We start from the raw sequence: 21545 nt of genomic DNA, 5'->3' as shown, positions 1-21545 counted from the left end.
TTGACTTGTAAATGTAGGGAGTAATAATCCTTTGCAAAATGGCCTATACTTTATTCTGAACATTATTCTTAGTGTTCACTTTTGAAGCCTTAATATTCTGGTAGTATTATTAATGTAGAGGTAAATTAGGCTGAAATGTAGGCATTTTTCTGATAAATTATACTCACTTAGTTGTTTCAGCAGGTAGAAGTTGCATGATGGTTTACAGCTGATGATGTTAATTTGCTCTTCTTATGTACTACGTATGATGTAGCTTACTTGAGTAATTGGAATTTTCTACTGAAAAAAGGATTGCTTGTCTATTTTATTCCTATGTTGTTGAGTTTGTTCATAAGCAAGCCATGTTTTTACTCTATCCTATGCCTTGGAAGAATCTAGATATATTGTATTTGCAGTTTTATGTTTCTCTAAGGTTTCAGCTATGTAGTTTTTTAAACTGTGCTATGGATATGACTATTGATTTCTCTTTCTGGATGCCATGTTGGTTTCTGTGTATTCCTCTTGCTGCTTGAATTTGACTTAAGTTGTTTGCTTTTCTTCTTAGATCTTTATTTGTTTATTTGTTCAGTATTTTTTATTTCTTTGAATTTTAATTACTTTAATTTTACATTAATTAACATATTTTATTTTAACAACAAAAGAATTTACTCTAGTATAAAAACTTCTACTAACAAAAATATACTATTATAACTTTTAATTGTAGAAAATTGTATTTTTAAAACTTTAACTTTGAAAAATTGAATTTTAACACACTTTGACTTTAACAATGTACATTGAATTTTTTATGGCTGCCGACCATGCGGGTGACGTCAATGTGGTTCCCCTTTCGCCAGGCAACGATTGGTCATCGCCATTTTCACGTTGCATGCCGCAGTGACGTTGTACTGGGGGTGTTAAGTGACTTATTGAGCCACCCTGTACATACTAAGTCTCTAGTTACAGCCTAAGCTTTTAGTTTCAATCAGAGGATTTCAGTGTTCAGATAGTGATTGTAGCCTCGTATAATAAACCAAATGGAAATATCCCAGGTGTTGATGCACCCAAAAACCAGTAATACTTCAAAAATACCTTGAAAAAGGCTATAAGGATAAATTATTCTTCTAGCATAGAAAAAAGTTTAGCAAGTGGACCTATGGTCCATATAGTCAATTTTCAAGCCCTCTATCCTGCATAAATAGGCTCTAGAATTCACTAAGCCTCAAAATAGTATTGGGTACATAAAATAAAAAGCAGATGGAGAGTGATGCTGATCGCATCATCTCCACACAGCAAAAACAAAAATATATGGATGGAGCCCTACCTGACATATTTAGAAAACTTTACCTAGTATAAAAGTAACAAAATACTCAGCAAACTCTAAAATAAACAAACTTTCCTACATAGCAGGCGTACCCTGACCTAAATAAATACATATAGAAATACAGAACCAAAAATAGCATAGTGGAAATCAGTACACCCTAATAATAATAATAATAAAAATAATATATTGTGTGGCTTACATTTTAGCTAAAAGTACTTTTTCTCTAGTGTTTTTGAAAAGATTTAAATAAATACTAAACTCTAAGTTAAAAATTTGTAAATGTATATATAATACAAAACAAAATAAATAAAAATTAATACATACCCTGCAACAAATCAGTAAAAAACTTGAAAACATCTCTTTGTGCATCCAAAATATAATAACAAATCCTTCTTGACTGGATGAAATTGTGTTTTTTGAGTAATATCATCCTAAACTTGTAAAATAAAAGGGTAAAACTTGACGAAACACACTTCATGTGTACAAAATTTAATTCAAAACACATCTAAATTGTGTTATTTGAGTAAACTAGAGAATAATCCTCTAAGCTTGGAAAATCTCTCTCTCTCTCTCTCTCTCTCTCTCTCTATCTATCTCTCTGTGTGTGTGTGTGTGTGTGTGTGGGTGTGTGTGTGTGTGTGTGTGTGTGTGTGTGTGTGTGTGTGTGTGTGTGTGTGTTAATACGTTTGGCGTAGTTTTAAGTGTAGCCAAAAAAAATATCAAGAGGGGCATATTTTTAACAAGCTTATGGACAAAAATCTGACAGATGTAGATTTTGTAAGTGTAGGCAAATCAATCTGAGGGGGGTCATACTTTCCCGAGAAATTCCCGAGGGCATTTTTACAAAAATCTTGGATTAGACAGAGTTCCACACTTGAGCAAAAAGCTCATATGGGCATGTTGAGCTAGTTTTAAGTGTAGCCAAATCTGCCTGAGGGGGGTTCATACTTTCTCGTCCTGGTTGTACCACAAAACACACTACTTATGTTATTTACTAAATTCTATTTAGCTATAATACACACACATAATGTATGTTAGTAGTTAGTTTCATGACCTTTGGGTCAGATGTGACAATTTGATTAGTGACGCTTGTGGTGGAATGACAACGCGGAAGGAGAAAAATAATTTCGATGGTGGCTTCTATCGGGGAATTGTAATGATTTAGTGAAACTCAACCTGCAAAATATTAACCTATTTGGATGGGTAAGGGAGCGCAATCGATGTTAAAGTAACAGTGAAATTTTGCATATAGCCTGAAGATAAGTTGCGAAAGGACAGGCATAAGATAAATACTGTCTTCGCAATGAGGTAAAGTCAGAGGGACGTTGTGGTTCACAACAAGGTAAGAAGTGTGGAAGCATATTGGCAGTTCTCCAAAGAAGTGACATGCAATTTCTAGCAAATAGAAGTCACTGAACTGATTCATCTCCTTTGTAAATTTTATTTCGATAGAAGTTGACAGGATAAGAATGCAGGGAATGATGTCACGTGGTTGTGATTAACGTGGTATTACACTCTTACGCCCTGGTAAATAGGAATCCTAAGAACAGCATGAGGATCAAAATTAAAGTATGAATGGCCATTGACTTTTAGAAAATTCAAGTGTTTGAATACCCGGGTAAAATAAGCCGGATGGAACCTTATTTGCTTTATTTCTTGGTTGTAACCTGCAAGCATAATATGTAGTAGTATATGAAGGACACTGGCCCTGGCCAGAGCATGATTATATTTTGTTGACAGTTTATTTCTCTTTTCTCTTGTTTAATAAACATTGTTAAATGAAGCAGTGGTTAAATTTCAACATATACACCTTTTCAGTGTAATGTAACGTATTTGTAATAATCAAGAATTTTTCCTTCCAGGTGAAAAACTTTTGCATGTATGTTACAGTCTGTATACGATGAATTAGACAATTGATAGAGTTGCCGTATCACTTGTACAACTTAGATTTCGCTGTTCCAATCCATACAAGTTTAATTATCGGGGTTCTATCAGCTGAATTCAGTTACGCTTTCATTTTTTTTATCTTTTTTCTGCTTTACAAGGCGTATGCACTATGTTAGCACCAAACTGTGTTGGTAGTCCGAGACCGTGATAGAAGATTTATGAGACTCAGGTTTAAGTTTCCGCAGTTTGCGAGTAGTGAACATAGAAGTTAGTAATTCAATCTTTTTTGTATTGATTTTTTTTAACAGAATAAAATGTGTACAGATGGCCAACCTGTCACACTGTGCACCCTTTTCAGCTTCATGAAACAGTGTGATGAGAAAACCAACAGTAGGCTTAATGAGCTTAGGGATGTTACATCCGATCTTCGAGCTTTGAATGTAAGCATTAGAATTTTTGATTTTGATTTGATTTAGTTTATTTTACTTCGCGTTTTGTGCCTCTTGGCTAATTTGCGAAGATGGGGATGAGTGATGAAATGATGAAGTTGATGAATGGACATTCACAAACAAACAAGCCCGACCGGGATTCGAACCCGGGGCCCTTGGCGTCGCAGCGCGATGTGCTAACCACTCGGCCACAGGGTCGGGCGTGAAGCATTAGAAGTATTATGAAAAAAGCAGAGATAAAACATAATAAAGGGTTGTTAAAAATAGTGAAGAACTTAAGCTACATGTTGCACAGTATAGAATGAAATTTATCAGTAATGCACAAGTTATTGAAAATAAACATGACGTTCTGGTTGAAAGACTAAATTCTGTACTACAGGGGATATCAGAAATGACGATTTAAAACACTTGTTTGAATTGAAACACCACCTTGTTAAGAAAATTGCCGGTAATGTTCAGAGCAAGATTTATGAGTCAGCTCAAATTGTTGTAAGAGCATCTCCTGAAGATCATTTAGGTAATGATGATCTGTTATTTCACTTGAAGCAAGATCCTTTGCATGTCTTTTTGGATAATGTAGTTGCGTCTCAACAAGTTGAGGGTGGAACGTCAAGGGTTATCCATTTTCGAAATAGGAAAATAAATTGTTTGGAGGATTAACTCTCAGGATTACGTTTTCGATGTCAGTTCAAATGCTGTATTAACCACCACTGCTAGTTTTGATGTTGTAACCCCATATTGCTCCCAAGTGAGTGTTTCTTTTGGTGTAAATGTTTGGAAAAGCAAAAATGTACCCAGCAAAGATATTAAAACAGAGAATGTGTAAGTAATTCGCGATGTTCATCAAACATCAACAATTCATTACACCGTTTTGTGACTCATCTCCTTAATTGGACCTAGTTGTAAGTTTCTCCACCAGATGGCAGGCGTGTGCCTACTGGTTAAATGATAATTCCTGCCACGTGGTGGTACTTGTTGACACTAGATTTGAACATATTAATTCGGATGGAACTCAAATTCACTTGGCCTGGATTCAGCGACTGGGAGTGTAAGGAGTTGGGAGCTCTGATGCTACCTACGTGCCTGCAATCGACAAGGAAGTCGTGCAATGCATCCTGACTGTTCGTACGCCATTTGCATTATAGCAACCTGCACATGCATTATAATACCATAGTTCCAATACGTAGTTCCGTCCAAGACTGATATCATGTGCATAAACTACAGTGACCCAATAAAGATGTAAGTTAAAATACGTAGTGTTGGAAACTTTGTGAACTGTGCAGCGAGTGAATTTTGACTTATTTGGGAAGTCATGTGCACTTTTCTTGGAGTGCGTATTTCTATTTATGATTTGAGAAATCTTGAACTGTTTAAAATTGAAAGTTAAACTTGCACAAAAATTTATATTGCTTCGTTCCCATGAACTGTAAAATATTTATTAGTTACAAGTCATTTAATATGTGCACGTTACGTCATTTATGTTGACGCTACACACTTTCGAAAACCATACAAGCTCATTCAAAACTCCTCTAAATCGTAAAGTGAGGCAAATATGCTCAAATTGTGATTTAATCAAATCTTGCGATTTCGCGGAAAATTGCATAAAACTGCAATGCAACTTCTACAAGGTTGAAGCACGTAAAATTCCAATTTTTGCGTAGCAAATTATCTTTGTACTAAAATACAAATCGATTACTCCCCGTCCTTTAGTAGCATTATTGAGTAAGTAGTAGTAAGGGTGTTTATGAGAAAAATTAAAGTTTTCACAGAAATCTAAAGGCGTGCTTAGGATTTTGAAACAAATGGCTATAGTAATATTAATATTTTAGTCTACTTGCCTGATAAACAGGGTGAATCTTTATTGTACATTTTGATTGTCTGCAGCTGTTGTAAATAAATTGAGCCCGCTAGACTAAGTACTAGTTTTTGTGAAAAGTCAAACTAAAAACTGATTACCAAAGTATTACACTATTGTTATTTGTAAAATTCTAAAGAAATGAGTCTATAGACTTCGTCCTGTTACGCGTGTCAAAAAATCTTGATAAGAATATTGTATGTTTAATTGAACATGTGCATAAAAACGTGCATGGTGTTAATTGAAAACCTAGACCGTTCTTGAAAACTAAAAATGAGAACACCTGCATCGATCAAGTAGTTGGTGCTGGGCTTAGCTTGCATGTTGTATTCTAAATGGTATTTAAACTTGAGCTTAAAAAGGAACGTACGCGCCACCACAATTAAATTAACTTCAGTGTTGCATGTGGTGCTTGCGTCTCTCTATGCTTGTATAATTAACGAATACTTCTGTCCAGTGTACATCACGTTGAGGGTTAGTAAAGGATAAACTTTGATAACCCTTGCGTACCACCTTTTTGAGAATAGTACCAAACTTATATGTCGTAAGTACACTTGCGAGTTTTGCTGTTTCTTTACGAAAGGGTAGGGAAACTTTTTGCTACCCCCAAACCATTTCGTGCTATCGTAGCCTTTAACGATTGACTCTGTACAAGTTTCATTGAGTTAAAAGGAAGAACACTTAATTTTTTGTGACTGAAAGTCTTGGTTGTGAACCGCTTTTACCATCTTGTCCGAATTAGCGAGTATTCCTTCATTCATTCTCTGGGTGATTCAAGCAGGTGAGTAGTGTGATTTGTGATATTACTGGCGGGATAAATGATGAGCCCCCCTCAGGCAGATTTGGCTACACTTAAAACTAGCTCAAGATGTGCGTATGAGCTTATTGCTCAAGTGTGGTACTCTGTCTAACCCAAGATTTTTGTAAAAATGCCCTCGGGAATTTCTCGTGAAAGTATGAGCCCTCTCAGATTGATTTGCCTACACTTACAAAAGCTACATCTGTGAGATTGTTGTCTATAAGCTTGTCAAAATTATGCCCCTCTTGATATTGTACTGGCCACACTTAAAACTAAGCCAAGATGCTCATAAGAGCTTATGGCCTCTAGTGTAATACTCTGTAAAGTGTAATCTTATTAGCTACATCTACACCCACACCCACCCACACCCACACATATTTAATTCCGGTCCACTTCCGGTCCACTTCCGGCCCACTTCCGGTTCACTTCCGGTCCACTTCCGGTCCACTTCCGATCCACTTCCGGTTTAAGTTCAATTGAACACCAGGCCCAACTTGCATATCTAGTACTGAGACAATGTAATATGCAGAGGCTTTATAGAATTGCTCTGTGACTCTCTCATTTCTTACATCATAAACATATGATTTTTCACCTATAAGAATAACACTACATATGGTGTCGGCAGGGAGTGTATCGTGGAATTCACAGATAATTTTAATGTTTGTCCTGTCATTAACCACAACTTGTTTCCTTTTTGAGGTGTTGATGACAAACATGGCTCTCTGTGCTTTGAATTCATCTGGTGTGTAATACATGTCAGTATTGCCAGTAGTAACCCTTTTGTATGCTGTAAATGCCTCATATAATTTGAGGAAATCATCCTTGGACATGTTTAAATTATAATTTTCTCTGGGGAACACCTCATTTCTGCCATGTTTAAGATATATGTTCTTGATGTTGCAGCTATCAAACTTACTTGAATTTTTTTCCTGATTCTTGTTTCTTCCAGTCTGAAACAGTACCACCACAGAATCTGGTATGTCATATTGTATACTGGAGAATGAGTTTGTAGCATCAAATTCATAATAGCTACCAGTGGCAGGCTTCTGCACACATTCATATGTATAAAATTGTAAAGGCACCTGTGGATTTTTTATAATATCTGCTTTGTATTTAAGAGCATAACTGGCCTCATATTCAACTACTGGAATTCTTAGCTCCATAGTCTGAATAAGACACTTGCCTTCATCAGGTAGGGTATTAGGCAGAGCTGCCCCAGTAAAATTTAATGTACTGTACCTCATCAAAGCATTATTATCATTAGCAGCTCTTCTAAATGTAATTCTTATACCACCCTTCCACATAATATCTTTGTAATCTGAGAAGAATCCTGGCAACAGGAGCATAGGAAACAATACTATGTGGCTCTTAGATATTATTTTATCACCAGCATCAAATCCACCTATTTTGTAGTATGATGCCTCGGTTTTGGATAATTTTAGTGTGGCCAAAGCTGTAGAGGTAATACCAGGGTAATCTACTCTGTTTATAACAACACCATTTTTCTGATCTCAATTTCAGAGAACAGATGTGGCACAAAATTGTCTACCAATCTTATATTTGAGTTAGCAGGATACTCTGTACCATCGAGCTTTACAACATCAAATTTGATGTATAGATCTGCTCTGTGAGGGTGTATAAAGCCATCTCCTTCATCAAGATCAACCTCAATCTCTGTGTTGGGTTGATTTAAATTTGCAAATGTCCTCCTGTTTGGGGGGAATGATTGTAGCTCATAACTCCCAATATTTTCCATTTTTTTGTATGTATTTTTATTTAAATATTAATTTCTATGATAGCAGTTGTTGTGGCTCCAGCAAAAACAACTAATTCTTCTTTTTCATTAGTGACCATCAACTTAATGTAATCTATTCTATTATGGCACACTGGAAAATATAATGTTGGTAATGGAGTGCAGATGATTGGCTCCATAAATTCAGAGTTAGGTTTGAATGTTGCAATGATGCCAGTTTGTCTGTGAGTGCCTATGCCATTTGATTTGGTGATCATACCCTCGGCCACATTACAGTGAATATTTATAGTTTCTATGGCTAAGAATTTAGGTATATTAATAGCAGTGTTTAATGGCTGGATCAAGTTTTGTGTTGTTCTCGAATCCTAACTGCTCTCCTATAGTACCCAGTTCCACTGTTTCTGTAGCAGACACAATTTCTACTCTGTGAGTGACAGAATTTTGAGTTAACACTATACCTCTGGGTAACTGAGCATTTAAAGTAGACAGATTATACTGCCCTGGAGTGATGACAATGTTTTGGTCACCAACTGCAATCTTGTTGTTGTGGTGTGTAATATTAGGGATCAGGTACATGCCATAAAATGCTCTAAGAGCTATTGTTTTGGGATACACTATATCATCATGTAATCTGAGCTTCAATATTGAATTTTGGCTGGTGATATGGAATACTCCCATGATGTTTCAGATACCACAGGGCCTTTTGAAAATTTTCAATTGATGGTTTATTTATTTGAGACAGATATCTAAGAACAGATAAACACAGATGTCCACAATTAACATCTTTGAAGTTCTGAACACGGGCATTATTGTAATAAAGATTAGTTGATTTTAGATATTTTACTAAATTTTCAGGTGGAATACCTCCAAATGAATCAAAAACAAATGCCTCATTGTTTAAATATTTAAGATAACAGATCCAGTGAGTGCACTGATTTTTGTACTTATGGTTGTTCTGGTAAAGAATCAGACATGTAAACACCTCTAAAATTTTTGAAGCCCAGTGGCTTGATTAAAGCTTCAATATCTTGGTTTGTAAGCGGCTCTTGTTTTTTTAAACATATTCATGGCTTTCTTAAGACCTTTGCCTTGTTTTTCCATTACCAGATTATGGCGCTTCAATTAATCTAATTCTGCCTTATTCTTTTTGGGATCTATTACTGTTTTTGCTATAGCAGCTGATCCCCAAGCCAAGCTCCCCACAGCCCCCAAAGCAGCTAAAATAGCTGGGATACTAAATATAAATCCACCTGTATGCAATTTTTTTCTAGATTGCTGTATTTTTTTAATTGAGGGGTACTAAGTAATAATTTCATTCCATGGCCCTTGGCAAGACAAGAATTTTTTTTCTTGCGCTGTTTTTTGGTTAAAAGACTATCAATAGTTTTAAGAGATTTAAGACCTGCATAAGGTATCTGATACATAACACCCTTGGCCTTCATCCTAGGTTTATTATATACATATTCTGGGTTTACATAGCTTAATTAAGTGGCTTAAATTTATTTAATTTATCACAACCCCCACCCCAATTTTTGTTTGGTGTTCATAGCTATGGTGGTCCCCAATGCTGCTATTCTCTCACTTAAAGAAGTATCTTTGCTTACAAATCTACCAAATGCAGCCTCTTCTAATTTCTTGTCTGCAACATGTCGCCTATGAAGATCAGAATGTGTGTTGTATGCTATGTCATGGTCTCTACAAGCAGCATCTAGAGGATTAACAACAGGATCACCTCTGTTTAGTCTATGGTCTAGTTTGGTGCCTGGACCACAATACTGATAGCCTGGTATGTGTAGTTCAAATGGCAGCTTGTTTATGATGTCATTAACCAGCCCCCGACCCTCAGAGATATTCCAAAATTTGGGGGGTAGAGTATTAATAATTTTTATAAGATATATAATGCCCTTAGTGTCATTAACTATAAAATTAGACGATTTGGTGTTTATCATGTCCATAATTCCAACCTTTTCATTGTAAAAATTGTGGTTGCCAGCATTTTCCTCCCCAGCTATCACCAGCAACCTATCTACAAGTTTCCTGACATCATCAACCCACACAAATTCTTTAGGCAGGGTGTTGTATTGTTTGATTCCACTACCAGTCTTGATCTGTGACCATATGGGCTTGATTAAGTTGTTTGTATTTTACTCCACTGCTAGACTTGACTCTTTTTTGTGTGGGATCATTGTTCTGGTATAGAGCATCTGATTTTATTAATATTTCTTTGTAATGCTCATAGTTTTGATCTGTATAGCTGCCGGGCCTTTTCCTAGTCATCAGTTCCCACAATCCAGGTGTGCCAGGGTACTTAACAAAACCACCTCTTTCTCCAAGATGAGATTCTGAATATACAATTAGATCATCTCCCATAAATGTTACTCTAAAATTGCCAATTCTCTGTATGATGCTACCATCACGCTCTGTGTCAGCATATAAGCCAAAAACCTCATCTTTGTTGTCTTTAGGTGTGCTTAAATATTTTTGAGCAAGAAGACCCAATTCAACAGGATCCTGAGTAGCTTCAATTCTTCGAGGAGCAACAGGACTAGGTGTATGAATACTAGAAAGTGGGGTGATTGGATAATCTAATATGTTCCTAGCAGCTACAGGTACAAGTTCTGTGATCAAATTTTGATTTTGCTCTGTAACAGTTTTGATATTTTTACCTAATTCACTAATAGCATCAATAATAGGTTGTTCTGTTTGCTTGTGTTGTTCATAGATTCCTCGGTTCTGTGATTTCCATCCCTTAAATCTTTTTACAAGATAATCTCTTAATTTAAGATCATCAATGATTGGCCTTTTCATGGTTATTTATATATGTTTCAATGTCTAGAAAATTGTTGATTTTATTTCTGTATTTGCCACTATTGGGTTTCCTTGTCATATCAATTGTGTCCTGGTTCAAGCACCTACTGCAGAACTTAGAAAAATCATTGTAGCTCAAGTCCCCACCTACATATTCATCATGTATGTGTTTGAGGTTGGAATGATCTTGATGAAACACACATATAAAATTGCTGTTGTCTCTTATCAGCTGTTTTGGAATTTTAGAAAAAGTTTGTGCCAGGTAGAAGCAATCTATGTTTTCGTGTCGGCCCTGTGTAAAGAAATTTCTAACCTTGTTTTGATTATCCAGTATAATGTCATCAAACACGACAACAAAGTTATCAAGACATTCATGAAGTGGCTTAACATCTGATTCAGAAGTGGCTTCATATAGCTTCATCAGCTGCTGATATTTTAATTGTTCCAAGTTGTTAGAGAAAACATACAAGTGCCTGTTTTTCCAGTCTAACCAGTTGGGTGCCAATAAAAAATTATCAATCATTAGTGTAGTTTTACCACAAGCCGATGGCCCAACAATAAGACATCTAATATTATCAGGCAGCAGCTTTCCATTTCTCTTAATCTGCTGTTCAGGATCTGGTAGTCTTTTTATAACATCCCAGGCGTTCATAGTATCACTTTACTGCCTGGATGCAGCTGTGTTCTTGGAGTCCTAGCCATTTGACAAGTATCTTGTTGCCTTTTCTGCGGATGATTTTTTCTATGAGATATGTGTCAGGCTGTTTAGTTTTGCTGAGTTCTTCTTCGTAAAACCTGCCTTTGAGAATTTCTCCTCGATGGTCTTTTATTATATATGTATATCGGGTCCCAGGTTTAACTTGAACCACTGTAAATAATTCAGTGCTCCAGTTTCTGGTAAAGCCTCTTTTGAATAAGTGCTTATATTTGCTAATTCTTACTTGATCACCTACCTTGTATTTGGCTTTTCTTGTTGTTGTCTGGTATCTAGGATAATAAACAGTACTGATCAATTTTGCTCATCAGATGAAGTTACCTCAGAGGCCTTCATGTTGATTGTGGAATGGACCGAGTTGTTATATCTATCTAAAAGTTCTGGTAGGATACGGAGCCATTTATAATTACCTTGAAGGGTAAATTGTTTATACATATGATTTTTTAGGGCTTTGTTGAATCTTTCTACAATTGAGGCCTTGAGATCACTGTAACTCGAGTAATGTTGTATTGACTGGCTTTTAATAAATTGTTGGAACACAGAATTATAGAATTCTTTGCCATTATCTGTTTGTAGATAGCGCGGTGATCTTCCACTCTGATTGATGATTGTCCTGAAGGCTTCTGTAACACATGCTCCAGTCTTGGATTTGAGTGGCACAGCCCAAGCATATTTTGAAAATGTATCTATGACAGTAAGTAGTTACTTGTAGCCCTTGTTGATCTTGTCTAGGTTTTTCAGCTGTCCACTTGCCATCTCAACCAAGTCACACTGCCATAAATCATCTATGCCTTTTGTGACCACTGGCAGTCTCTTATAATTATGTCTCGCTTGTCTGTGTAATTCATCAACAATAATTTGTCTAGACATAGTATGTAAACAAGAATATTGCAACTATAGGGTGTTCAGCAGTTGATACTACAGGATTTTCTAAATACAGTTTGTCCCCTATTTGTATTTTAAATTCAAGAGAACCATCATCTTCAGCATAAGATGTTTCTAATGTATTGGGGTCTGTAAAATCCTCTAACTCTACACTGGTGACCTTTGGTTTGTTGTCAGCATTGGTTATTGATAAGGTAGGGTAGTGGTGTGCCTGTGGTTGTAGCCAATATTTGATCTTGATTGGTCTACGTGTGCCCCCAACAAGAAACTGGTAATAAAATTGTGCAGGGGACAGCATAATATGTTGCCACCTGGTGTAAATGGTGAATCATATTCTTTGTTGGGGATACTGTACAATTCAAGAATTACTGTATGTTTAGGATTCTCGATTAGGCCAGTTATTTCTTTTTCTGCTGTAAGCAATTTACTTGTTACAGATTCAAGGTGCTCATTGATAGTCCTAACAATATCATCGTGCCCTGGTTTAATTCTTATGTCCACAGCAAGTTTCTTGTATTGTTGTACAACCTCTTGAAGCTGTGTGGCAAAAACAGACAGAGCATTTGCTTGGTTGGATTCCATGGTCCCTATCTGTTGCTTGATATTAGCTACAATTTGCTGTAAATTTTCAAAAACTGCAAATTTTAAATTTTGAGCAGTAAGATCATGGACTTGTCTTCTGATATCCTCAAACAAGGCATCCAATTCATTAATATGTTGATTAGTTGGTAGAGTGGCCACTGTCTGAGTAAGTTGTTTGATCTCTGTGTGGATATTCTTGATATCTTCTGATTTCAATATGCGATTCACAGCTCTCTTAATATTTTTAAGTTCCTGTGATGTAAGCAGATTTGATACAGTATTCTGCAAAGATTCAAGTGCCAATTTCACATCATTTAATTCAGAAGCATCAGCCACACTACGCATAGCATCTTGAAGCAGGGTTATTTCTGCCTGAGTAGGTGTGGATTGTTGTAAAATTTCAAGCTTTGTTTGGATATCATCGATCAAGTGATGAAAATGAGATAGCTCAGATTCAGTGTTGAGGTTTTCAAGTTTGGTGATTTGTTGCTTAACACTGACAAGGGTATCTACAATACCAGGCAAGCGGGATTCTAGTGATTCTTGTACATTTGTCAGATCACTTTGCACTGCTGCTATGGTACCCTCAAGATGGGTTATGGTACTCTGAGTTTTTCCAAAATCTTCATATGTTTCAAGTTGTAGCTTGATGTTGGCAACACTACGAGTTATAGCACTCAGAGCATCAGAAGATGGTAGGTTGTTCATAAAATGTTCAAGTGTCTCAATTTTTTCTTTAACCTCGGCTATGGTTTTTTTCAAGGGGTCCAGATTAGGTATCTGTAGTGATTGAATTTGTTCTTTTAGAGTAGAAATCACTAGATCAAAATCTTCTTGTGGCTTTATGCTTTTGACAATTGTTTGGAGCTGTGTCTGGACATTATTAATCTGTTCTTCCAATTGTTGTTTCAATTGCTCAGAGTTGTTAGCCTGAGTCCTAAATTTGGCTTGAAGAGCTGCTACAGCTTCCTCTAAACTTTGAAAATTATCCAATGTAGCCAAGTCAGTATATTTTTGAAGCAGCAATTTGAGTTCTGAATCAATTTTAAGAAGAGGGTCCATGCATTGTGATTGTAAATTTGTAATCTCTAGTTGAAGACTGGCATTGAGTGTGGTTTGTAAAGCTTGTAAATCACTTCTTATTTTTTTGACTCTGACATCAAGCATCAGAATCTCATCACTGTGATCTTCATGCCTTGTATGGCCAAATATATCATTAGGCATTTTTGTTTTCGTGGTTATTTATTATAAAATATCTAATTCTTAATTCTATAAAAAAATGTATAAGCTTGTCATTGGATTCTGGGACCTCAATATATAAACAATCACCAGCAGAAACAGTATATACAGTGCCAGAAACCATGTTTGAGTGCTTAATTCTATAAATATTTCTCCCTAATGAAACCTTGACATTACCCTCGGTGGTTGTAATAAATTGTAATTGACCACCTACAGGTAATTGGAAATGATTTAAATTATTGTTAAATATGTACAATGTTTTACCTGTTTTATCATCAACATCTGTAAGTATGCTGTTCAGATGAATAATTAACAAAACCACTTAGTTTAGATATCATTGATTGTATATCAGAAGAGGGTGCTGGTGTTGGCAGGTCCATAATAGCCTGTTTTTTGAACACAAATAAGTTCATTGGCATGTTTATTTATTTCAAATCATGCTCTGTAATTGGGCATTGATTACCACTTTTCAAATCACAATGACCCCATGGTAAAGTATGTATGCCAAATGATAAAATGCATCTCTTATCATCATGTGGGTCCAGAGCAATTTTTCTTACAATATTGGTAGTCAACAAATGATCCACACTCTGAATTCTGCATTCTGATGTTCTCATTAAACTCTGTGATTTGAGACAATTTTTGTAATCTTCAAATTGGAGCTCTTTGTCCACAGTTACTCTGCCAATGCCCTAGGCTTTTTTGGCAACAACACCACTACATGTTTCAAAACTGTACCACTTGGCCCTTAACCCAGCAAATGCACAATAATATCACCAAGTGTCTCATCTTTTAACTTGCCAGGGACCTTTTTGTTGTGGGGTTGAATCTTTGTATGTTCACTAGTATCACAATATTTAAGCAATGCAGGCTGTGACAGATCTTGATAAACATCTTCTGTCTGAATATCAAGGATAAAGCTATCTGTGTCCATGTACATCAGTTTTACACTTCTTCTTCTTCTTCTCTTCCATTCCCTTATGCCGTTAAGCGTCGGGTACCTCGTTCTGTCCATCTCATCCTCTCCGTCCGGTCTCGACTCATTCTTCTCATTTCGTTCTTAGTTTTTCCATATTTTAATCCTATCTTTTCTATTCTATCTTCCCATGTATTTCTTGGCCTGCCTCTTCCTACTCTACCCTCAAACCTCATCTCCATCACTTGCTTGGCTTTCCTATCTTCATTCATTCTATTTACATGTCCATACCACTTCAGCTGGCGTTCCTCTACTACTTCAGTCATTGTCTTCTTTTGTTTTACCCCTTCTCTTATTCTTTCATTTCTTATTCTGTCTCTTCGAGTTTTCCCCACTGTTCTTCTAAGATATTTCATCTCTATTGCTTGAAATTTACTTAGATGTTTATCTTGGAGTGCTAAGCTTTCTGTACCATAGCCCATGATGGGAACTACAATTGAGTTGTAGAGTTCCATTTTTGTTTTTATATTGATCTCTCTTTTTCCCACTAAAGTATTACTCATTTGATAATATGCTGATGCTGCCTTCTTTGTCCTATTCATTATCTCTTGATCAATTTTCCCACTGTTACTTATGATAGTTCCTAAGTATTCATATGTTTCTACTTTCTCTAGTTGTTTCCCTTCACATATTATATTCAGGGCTTAATTTTCCTTGTCCTCTTTAGTCACCCGCATGATCTTACTCTTTTCTATATTAATCTTCATGCCTTTCCTTTTAAGTTCTTCATACCATACTTCCACTGCTTGCTGAAATCTCTCAGGTGTATCTGATATCAGTACGATATCATCGGAATATAATGCTTGGATATATACTGGCCTTAATCTCCACATACCTATCTTCGTTCTGTGTGTTCGTCGTTTGCATATTTTAGCAATTTCGTCTAAAAAGACGTTAAATAGGATTGGACTGAGGCTGTCTCCTTGTTTTATGCCTTTCTCAATGTCGAATTCATCTGAGTGTTCGCCATCTACTCTAATTGATCCTACAGGATTATTATATACAATTTTTATTGCATTAAATAATCTTACTGGTACTTTCTTTGCCTCCAATGCTTCCCATACATATTGCCTAGGGACTGAATCGAAAGCAGCTTTTAGGTCTATGAAAGCTAGATATGTGTCCTTATTCTTGGCAATTCTTTTTTCCATAATCGTTCTTATAGTATATACAGGGTGTTTCTAAAGGTCGTTTACAACGCTTGGGAGGTGATTCCTCACACGAAAACAAGCAAAAAGTCTAAGTTCCATTTTTACGACTGAGGCTTCGTTTCCGAGATAGGAGCCTCGCAAAAGGTGACAAAGTGATCGTCACACCTGACTGGGACGAATACTATCACAGATAGAGAGGCGGTTCCAAGAGAATCATAAAGGAATCGTATGTGCTCAGTCCGGAAGTCACTATGAAAAGTTCACTGCACGCATGCGCAATGGAGTCCTCAAAGGAATTGGGGATTTCCAGCAAGAACAATACATGGAAAGGGTATGTAACGCAGCAAGAAGGGCCGTGACAATGAGAAATGCGTTAAAGACAACACATCCCGACCTCAAACATCAAAACATGACCACCGAACACAAAATCCGAAAAGTTGAGCACGGTTGCATACCCCAGTTACAGCGAGGAATGAACGAATCATGTCATGTGGCATACGAGAGACACATTACTCCACCAGGAGGAGGGAAAGAAAAACACATTATCAGGTGATTGCGACAACGTGTATTTTTACACGCGACAACTACGTAATATCCCCCCCCACACACACACACACAACAAACAACAAATGCTACAATATCTTACGCACAGACAGTCCGTGTCACTGTACACCAACTGAAGATGTCACTTTCACCACACAAAGGGGGTGGGGAGCAATACCAAGAGTGTTCTCACTGAGATTTGCCGAGGGCAATAATCACAGACGGTTTTCAAAATGTCTGCCATTCACTTCTACGCAGAGATGACAGCGACATTTCAAGGATTGTCGAGTACGAGCAAACAAGCCAGATGTATCTGCTACCGTCGGGGCGGCGACGTTGATGACAACGAGGTCCTCAGCTGATGTGACAGGTGTGTCGTATACGAGGGTTTTCATTTCTCCCCAGAAGAAAAAATCGACAGGGTTGAGATCTGGCGACCTCGGTGGCCAACGCACAGGCTCATCCCTACCAATGAACCTATTGCGAAACACGTCATGCAGGAAATGTCGTACATTACAATCGATATGAGCTGGTGCACCATCGTGTTGGTACCACATTTCTTGCCGCAGTGCCAAAGGTACGGTCTCCAACAGTTCAGGGAGAACGTCACTAAGAAATGCATGATACGTGCGACCATTCAGGCGAACAGGGAGAATGTATGGTCCAATTAAATGATCATGTACTATCCCGCACAACACATTCACTGAAAACCTGTGCTGGTGATGGGCCACAAAAAGTGCATGTGGGTTGTCAAAGTCCCATACATGACTGTTTCTACTATTGAAGACATCAATCCTGGTGAAAATGGCTTCATCTGTCCACAATACGTTTGCCCCGAAGTGAGGGTTTGTGTCCAGATGATGCAACAACCATTGGCAAAACTCCATACGAGGGCGAAAGTCACGAGGTAACAGTTCTTGTACTTTCTGCAGTTGAAAAAGGTGCATTCCTTCCTCTGACAACACTCGCCAAACATTCACATGAGACGTGTTTCGTGCCCGAGCGAGCACGCGCGTACTAGTTCCAGGATGTTCTGCGACCGCTGTTAACACATCTTCTGCAAACTGATGTGTGCGTACACTTCGGGGTCTTCCAACTTCTTGCCGCGGTGGTAACACTGACCCTGTTTCACGCAGTCGATTGTCCACTACCTGAAAGAAGGTGTGAGACGGTAAAGGTCTATGTGGAAAGCGTTCTCCATAGAGACGCCTTGCCTCGCGGCTATTACCACGTGCCTCCCCATACATGAGATGCATGTCTGCTAGCTGCTGGGTCGTATACGCAGCCATCTGTGTAATAGGGAGCTGGAACTGCAAAGTATTGTTTTTGTGTAACACTGGCACACTGCACAAATTGGCCGTATCACCGTACGAACACCACAGACCAATTGTTGCGATACTTGACTTGTCCACTCCACCACGTCAACTTCTTTCAATACAACATACTAGTACTCTTCAATGCGTATGACAACCTAGAGCGAACTGCTGATCATATCCCTGCACCTGCAACACGACTGGAACGACTGCCGGAGAGAACCAACCCTTCGAGCTCCTCTCGCGGGAACAGCAGTCATGAAGGTCAAACGTAGACTACGAGAGCCAGACTTGCCTGTGCAGCGCTTCCAAAACTGGTCTCTTTTACGTCACAATGATCGCGTGCGAACACTTTTGGTATTGCTCCACACCCCCTTTGTGTGGTGAAAATGACATCTTCAGTTGGTGTACAGTGACACGCGCTGTCTGTGCATAAGACATTGTAGCATTTGTTGTTTGTTGTGTGTGTGTATCGGGGGGGATATTACGTAGTTGTCGCGTGTAAAAATACACGTTGTCGCAATCATCTGATATTGTGTTTTTCTTTCCCTCCTCCTGGTGGAGTAATGTGTCTGTCGTATGCCACATGACATGATTCGTTCATTCCTCGCTGTAACTGGGGTATGCAACCGTGCTCAACTTTTCGGATTTTGTGTTCGGTGCTCATGTTTTGATGTTTGAGGTCGGGATGTGTTGTCTTTAACGCATTTCTCATTGTCACGGTCCCTCTTGCCGCGTTACATACCCTTTCCATGTATTGTTCTTGCTGGAAATCCCCAATTCCTTTGAGGACTCCATTGCGCATGCGTGCAGTGAACTTTTCATAGTGACTTCCGGACTGAGCACATACGATTCCTTTATGATTCCCTTGGAACCGCCTCTCTATCTGTGATAGTATTCGTCCCAGTCAGGTGTGACGATCACTTTGTCACCTTTTGCGAGGCTCTTATCTCGGAAACGAAGCCTCAGTCGTAAAAATGGAACTTAGGTTTTTTGCTTGTTTTCGTGTGAGGAATCACCTCCCAAGCGTTGTAAACGACCTTTAGAAACACCCTGTATATAATCTTGTGTTTGCCTTTTAGGGCGAAATGCTGCCTGCTCCTCCTCCTTACCTTCCTCCACCACTTTTCTGAGACGTCTTTCTAGTATCCTTGTGTATAATTTATAAGCGACTGACGAGAGGCATATTGCTCTGTAGTTATTACAGTCATAGCTACTGCCCTTCTTATGTAGTGGGATAATGATATTTTCCTCCATTCATTTGGTATTTTGTTTTCCTTCCATATTCTTTGAAACATCTTGGTTAAATTCTTAACTACTTCCATACCTCCATATTTTATTAATTCTGGATTTATTCCATCTGATCCTGCTGCTTTTCCTGTCTTCATCAGTTCTATTGCTATTTGTATTTCATCTTCCTTTATTTCCCCTTCTATATCTGAGTCTTGTACCCCCATGTATGGTCCATATATCACCCCTACCTCCTCTGGATTATTATTTTCTTTCTGGAATTTTTCACCATAGTGTTTCCGCCATACATCCAACACATCATTTTTTTCTGTGATCAATATATCCCCATCTTTAATGGTTCTTATTGTTTTTCCATATTTTCCTCTCAAGTTTTTTATAACTTTCCAAAATTGCCTTGTATTCTCTTCTCTAGCTTTTTCTTCAACCATATTTCCAAATTTTTCCCAGGATGTTATTTTAGCTTCCTACACTATTTCCTTGACTTCATTTCTTTTTTCAATGTATTTCCTTCTATGTTCTTCTGTCTGAGACATAATATATTTTTTCCATGTTTCCTTTTTGTTTTTTACTTTTTGTTTCACTTCTTCATTCCACCAAGACGTTTTCTTTTTTCTTGTATCTACTATTTTCTTTCCGCATACTTCTTCTGCAGCTTTTATGAGTGCCTTTTTAATTCTCTTCCATCTCCAGTTGTTCTACATCTGGTCCTTCTGTCAGTCTGGCTGTTACCTGTTCTTTATACTCTTCCTTCTTCTCTTTTTTCTGTATCTCATTTATCTTAATTGTTTGGTATTTTTTTCATTCTGGGCTTTGGTGGGTGGTCTCGTGAAGCGTGTGTCCACTATTAGTAATCTATGATCTGTACCCAGTTCAGCACCTCTTATAACTTTAACATCCATTATGTTTCTCCTAATACTACTGGTATATATTATGTAGTCTATTATGCTTTTAGCATTTCTTCCTTCAGCCTGGAAGGTTATTTTAAGTGCCTCCTTATGTGGGAAGAAAGAGTTTCCAAGAAGCAACTAATTTTCTACACAAAACTCCAGTAATCTCTTGCCATTCTCATTCAATGTCTTTTCTCCTCTGTAGCTTCCAATACTACCATGGGCTACCTTCTTATCTTTACCTGTTCTTGCATTGAAGTCTCCCACTATCATTACATACCGTCCCTCCATTACTTCTTTATCTACTGTCCTCTGGAGTTGTACATAAAATTCTTCCTTATCAAGCACAGAGGCACCTTCTGTTGGTGCATATACTTGGATATATGATATTTTATATTCTATATCAAATTTAACTACAATTATTCTTGAGTTAACTGGTTCCCAGCCACTGACCCTTGTTTCATATTCCTGACTTGTTACAATTCCTACCCCTTCTTTTGCTCTTCTGCCCTGTCCAACACCTGAATATCTCAAGGTATATTCCTCCTCAAGCCTTTGTATGCCATTTCCTTTCTTTCTTACTTCACTAATTCCCATTACGTCTATCTTACGTATCTTCATTTCCTGTACTAATTCAACTTCTTTTCCTAATATAGTTTTAATGTTCCACATTCCCATTCTCGTTTTCCTTTTCCAGTCCGGTCGTTGTTGTGTTGATCTTGTGACGTTCACAATTCAATAATTGGCACGATTACATTCCATTCAAAAATATTTGAAACTAAAACGCGAAGGTGAAGATACAACTTCTATGGGTCTATTCTATTAGTGAAATAACTGAGCACTATGCAGTTCACTATTACCTATATTTTCATTTTTAGTCACACACAATACCACATAATGACTATTGATTCTCGTTGCTATAGCAACGTTAGAATTCCAAATATCTCGTTTATACAGCGTATAGTGCAATGAATAACATAAAACATAATTAACGTTGTACAAAGTAATAATTATACATGTTTTTTTTAAACGTTAATATAAAGTGATTTTTATAATATGAAATTAATAATTTCAATAAACATATAATTATATTGTGCGGATTCACAGGACCGTCACAACATTCCCCTCCTCCGGGAAAATGAAAACTACGAA

At 37.4% G+C, this 21545-nt stretch overlaps 1 protein-coding gene across 1 annotated transcript; it reads right to left on the bottom strand.

The window, feature by feature from the left end:
* Positions 1 to 20531: 20531 nt before the first annotated feature.
* On the bottom strand, positions 20532 to 21071 carry LOC145982296 (protein CFDP2-like). Its single transcript, XM_083115868.1, has one exon. The coding sequence runs from the start codon at positions 21069 to 21071 to the stop codon at positions 20532 to 20534; it is 540 nt and encodes a 179-aa protein (XP_082971994.1).
* Positions 21072 to 21545: the final 474 nt, after the last annotated feature.

This window comes from Lepisma saccharinum, unplaced genomic scaffold, assembly GCF_977018435.1.
Source record: "Lepisma saccharinum unplaced genomic scaffold, izLepSacc3.1 HAP1_SCAFFOLD_64, whole genome shotgun sequence".
In the NCBI taxonomy this organism is placed as follows: domain Eukaryota; kingdom Metazoa; phylum Arthropoda; class Insecta; order Zygentoma; family Lepismatidae; genus Lepisma; species Lepisma saccharinum.
The sequence above is the reverse complement of the archived record's forward strand: the minus strand, read 5'-3'. Positions and strand labels throughout refer to the sequence as shown.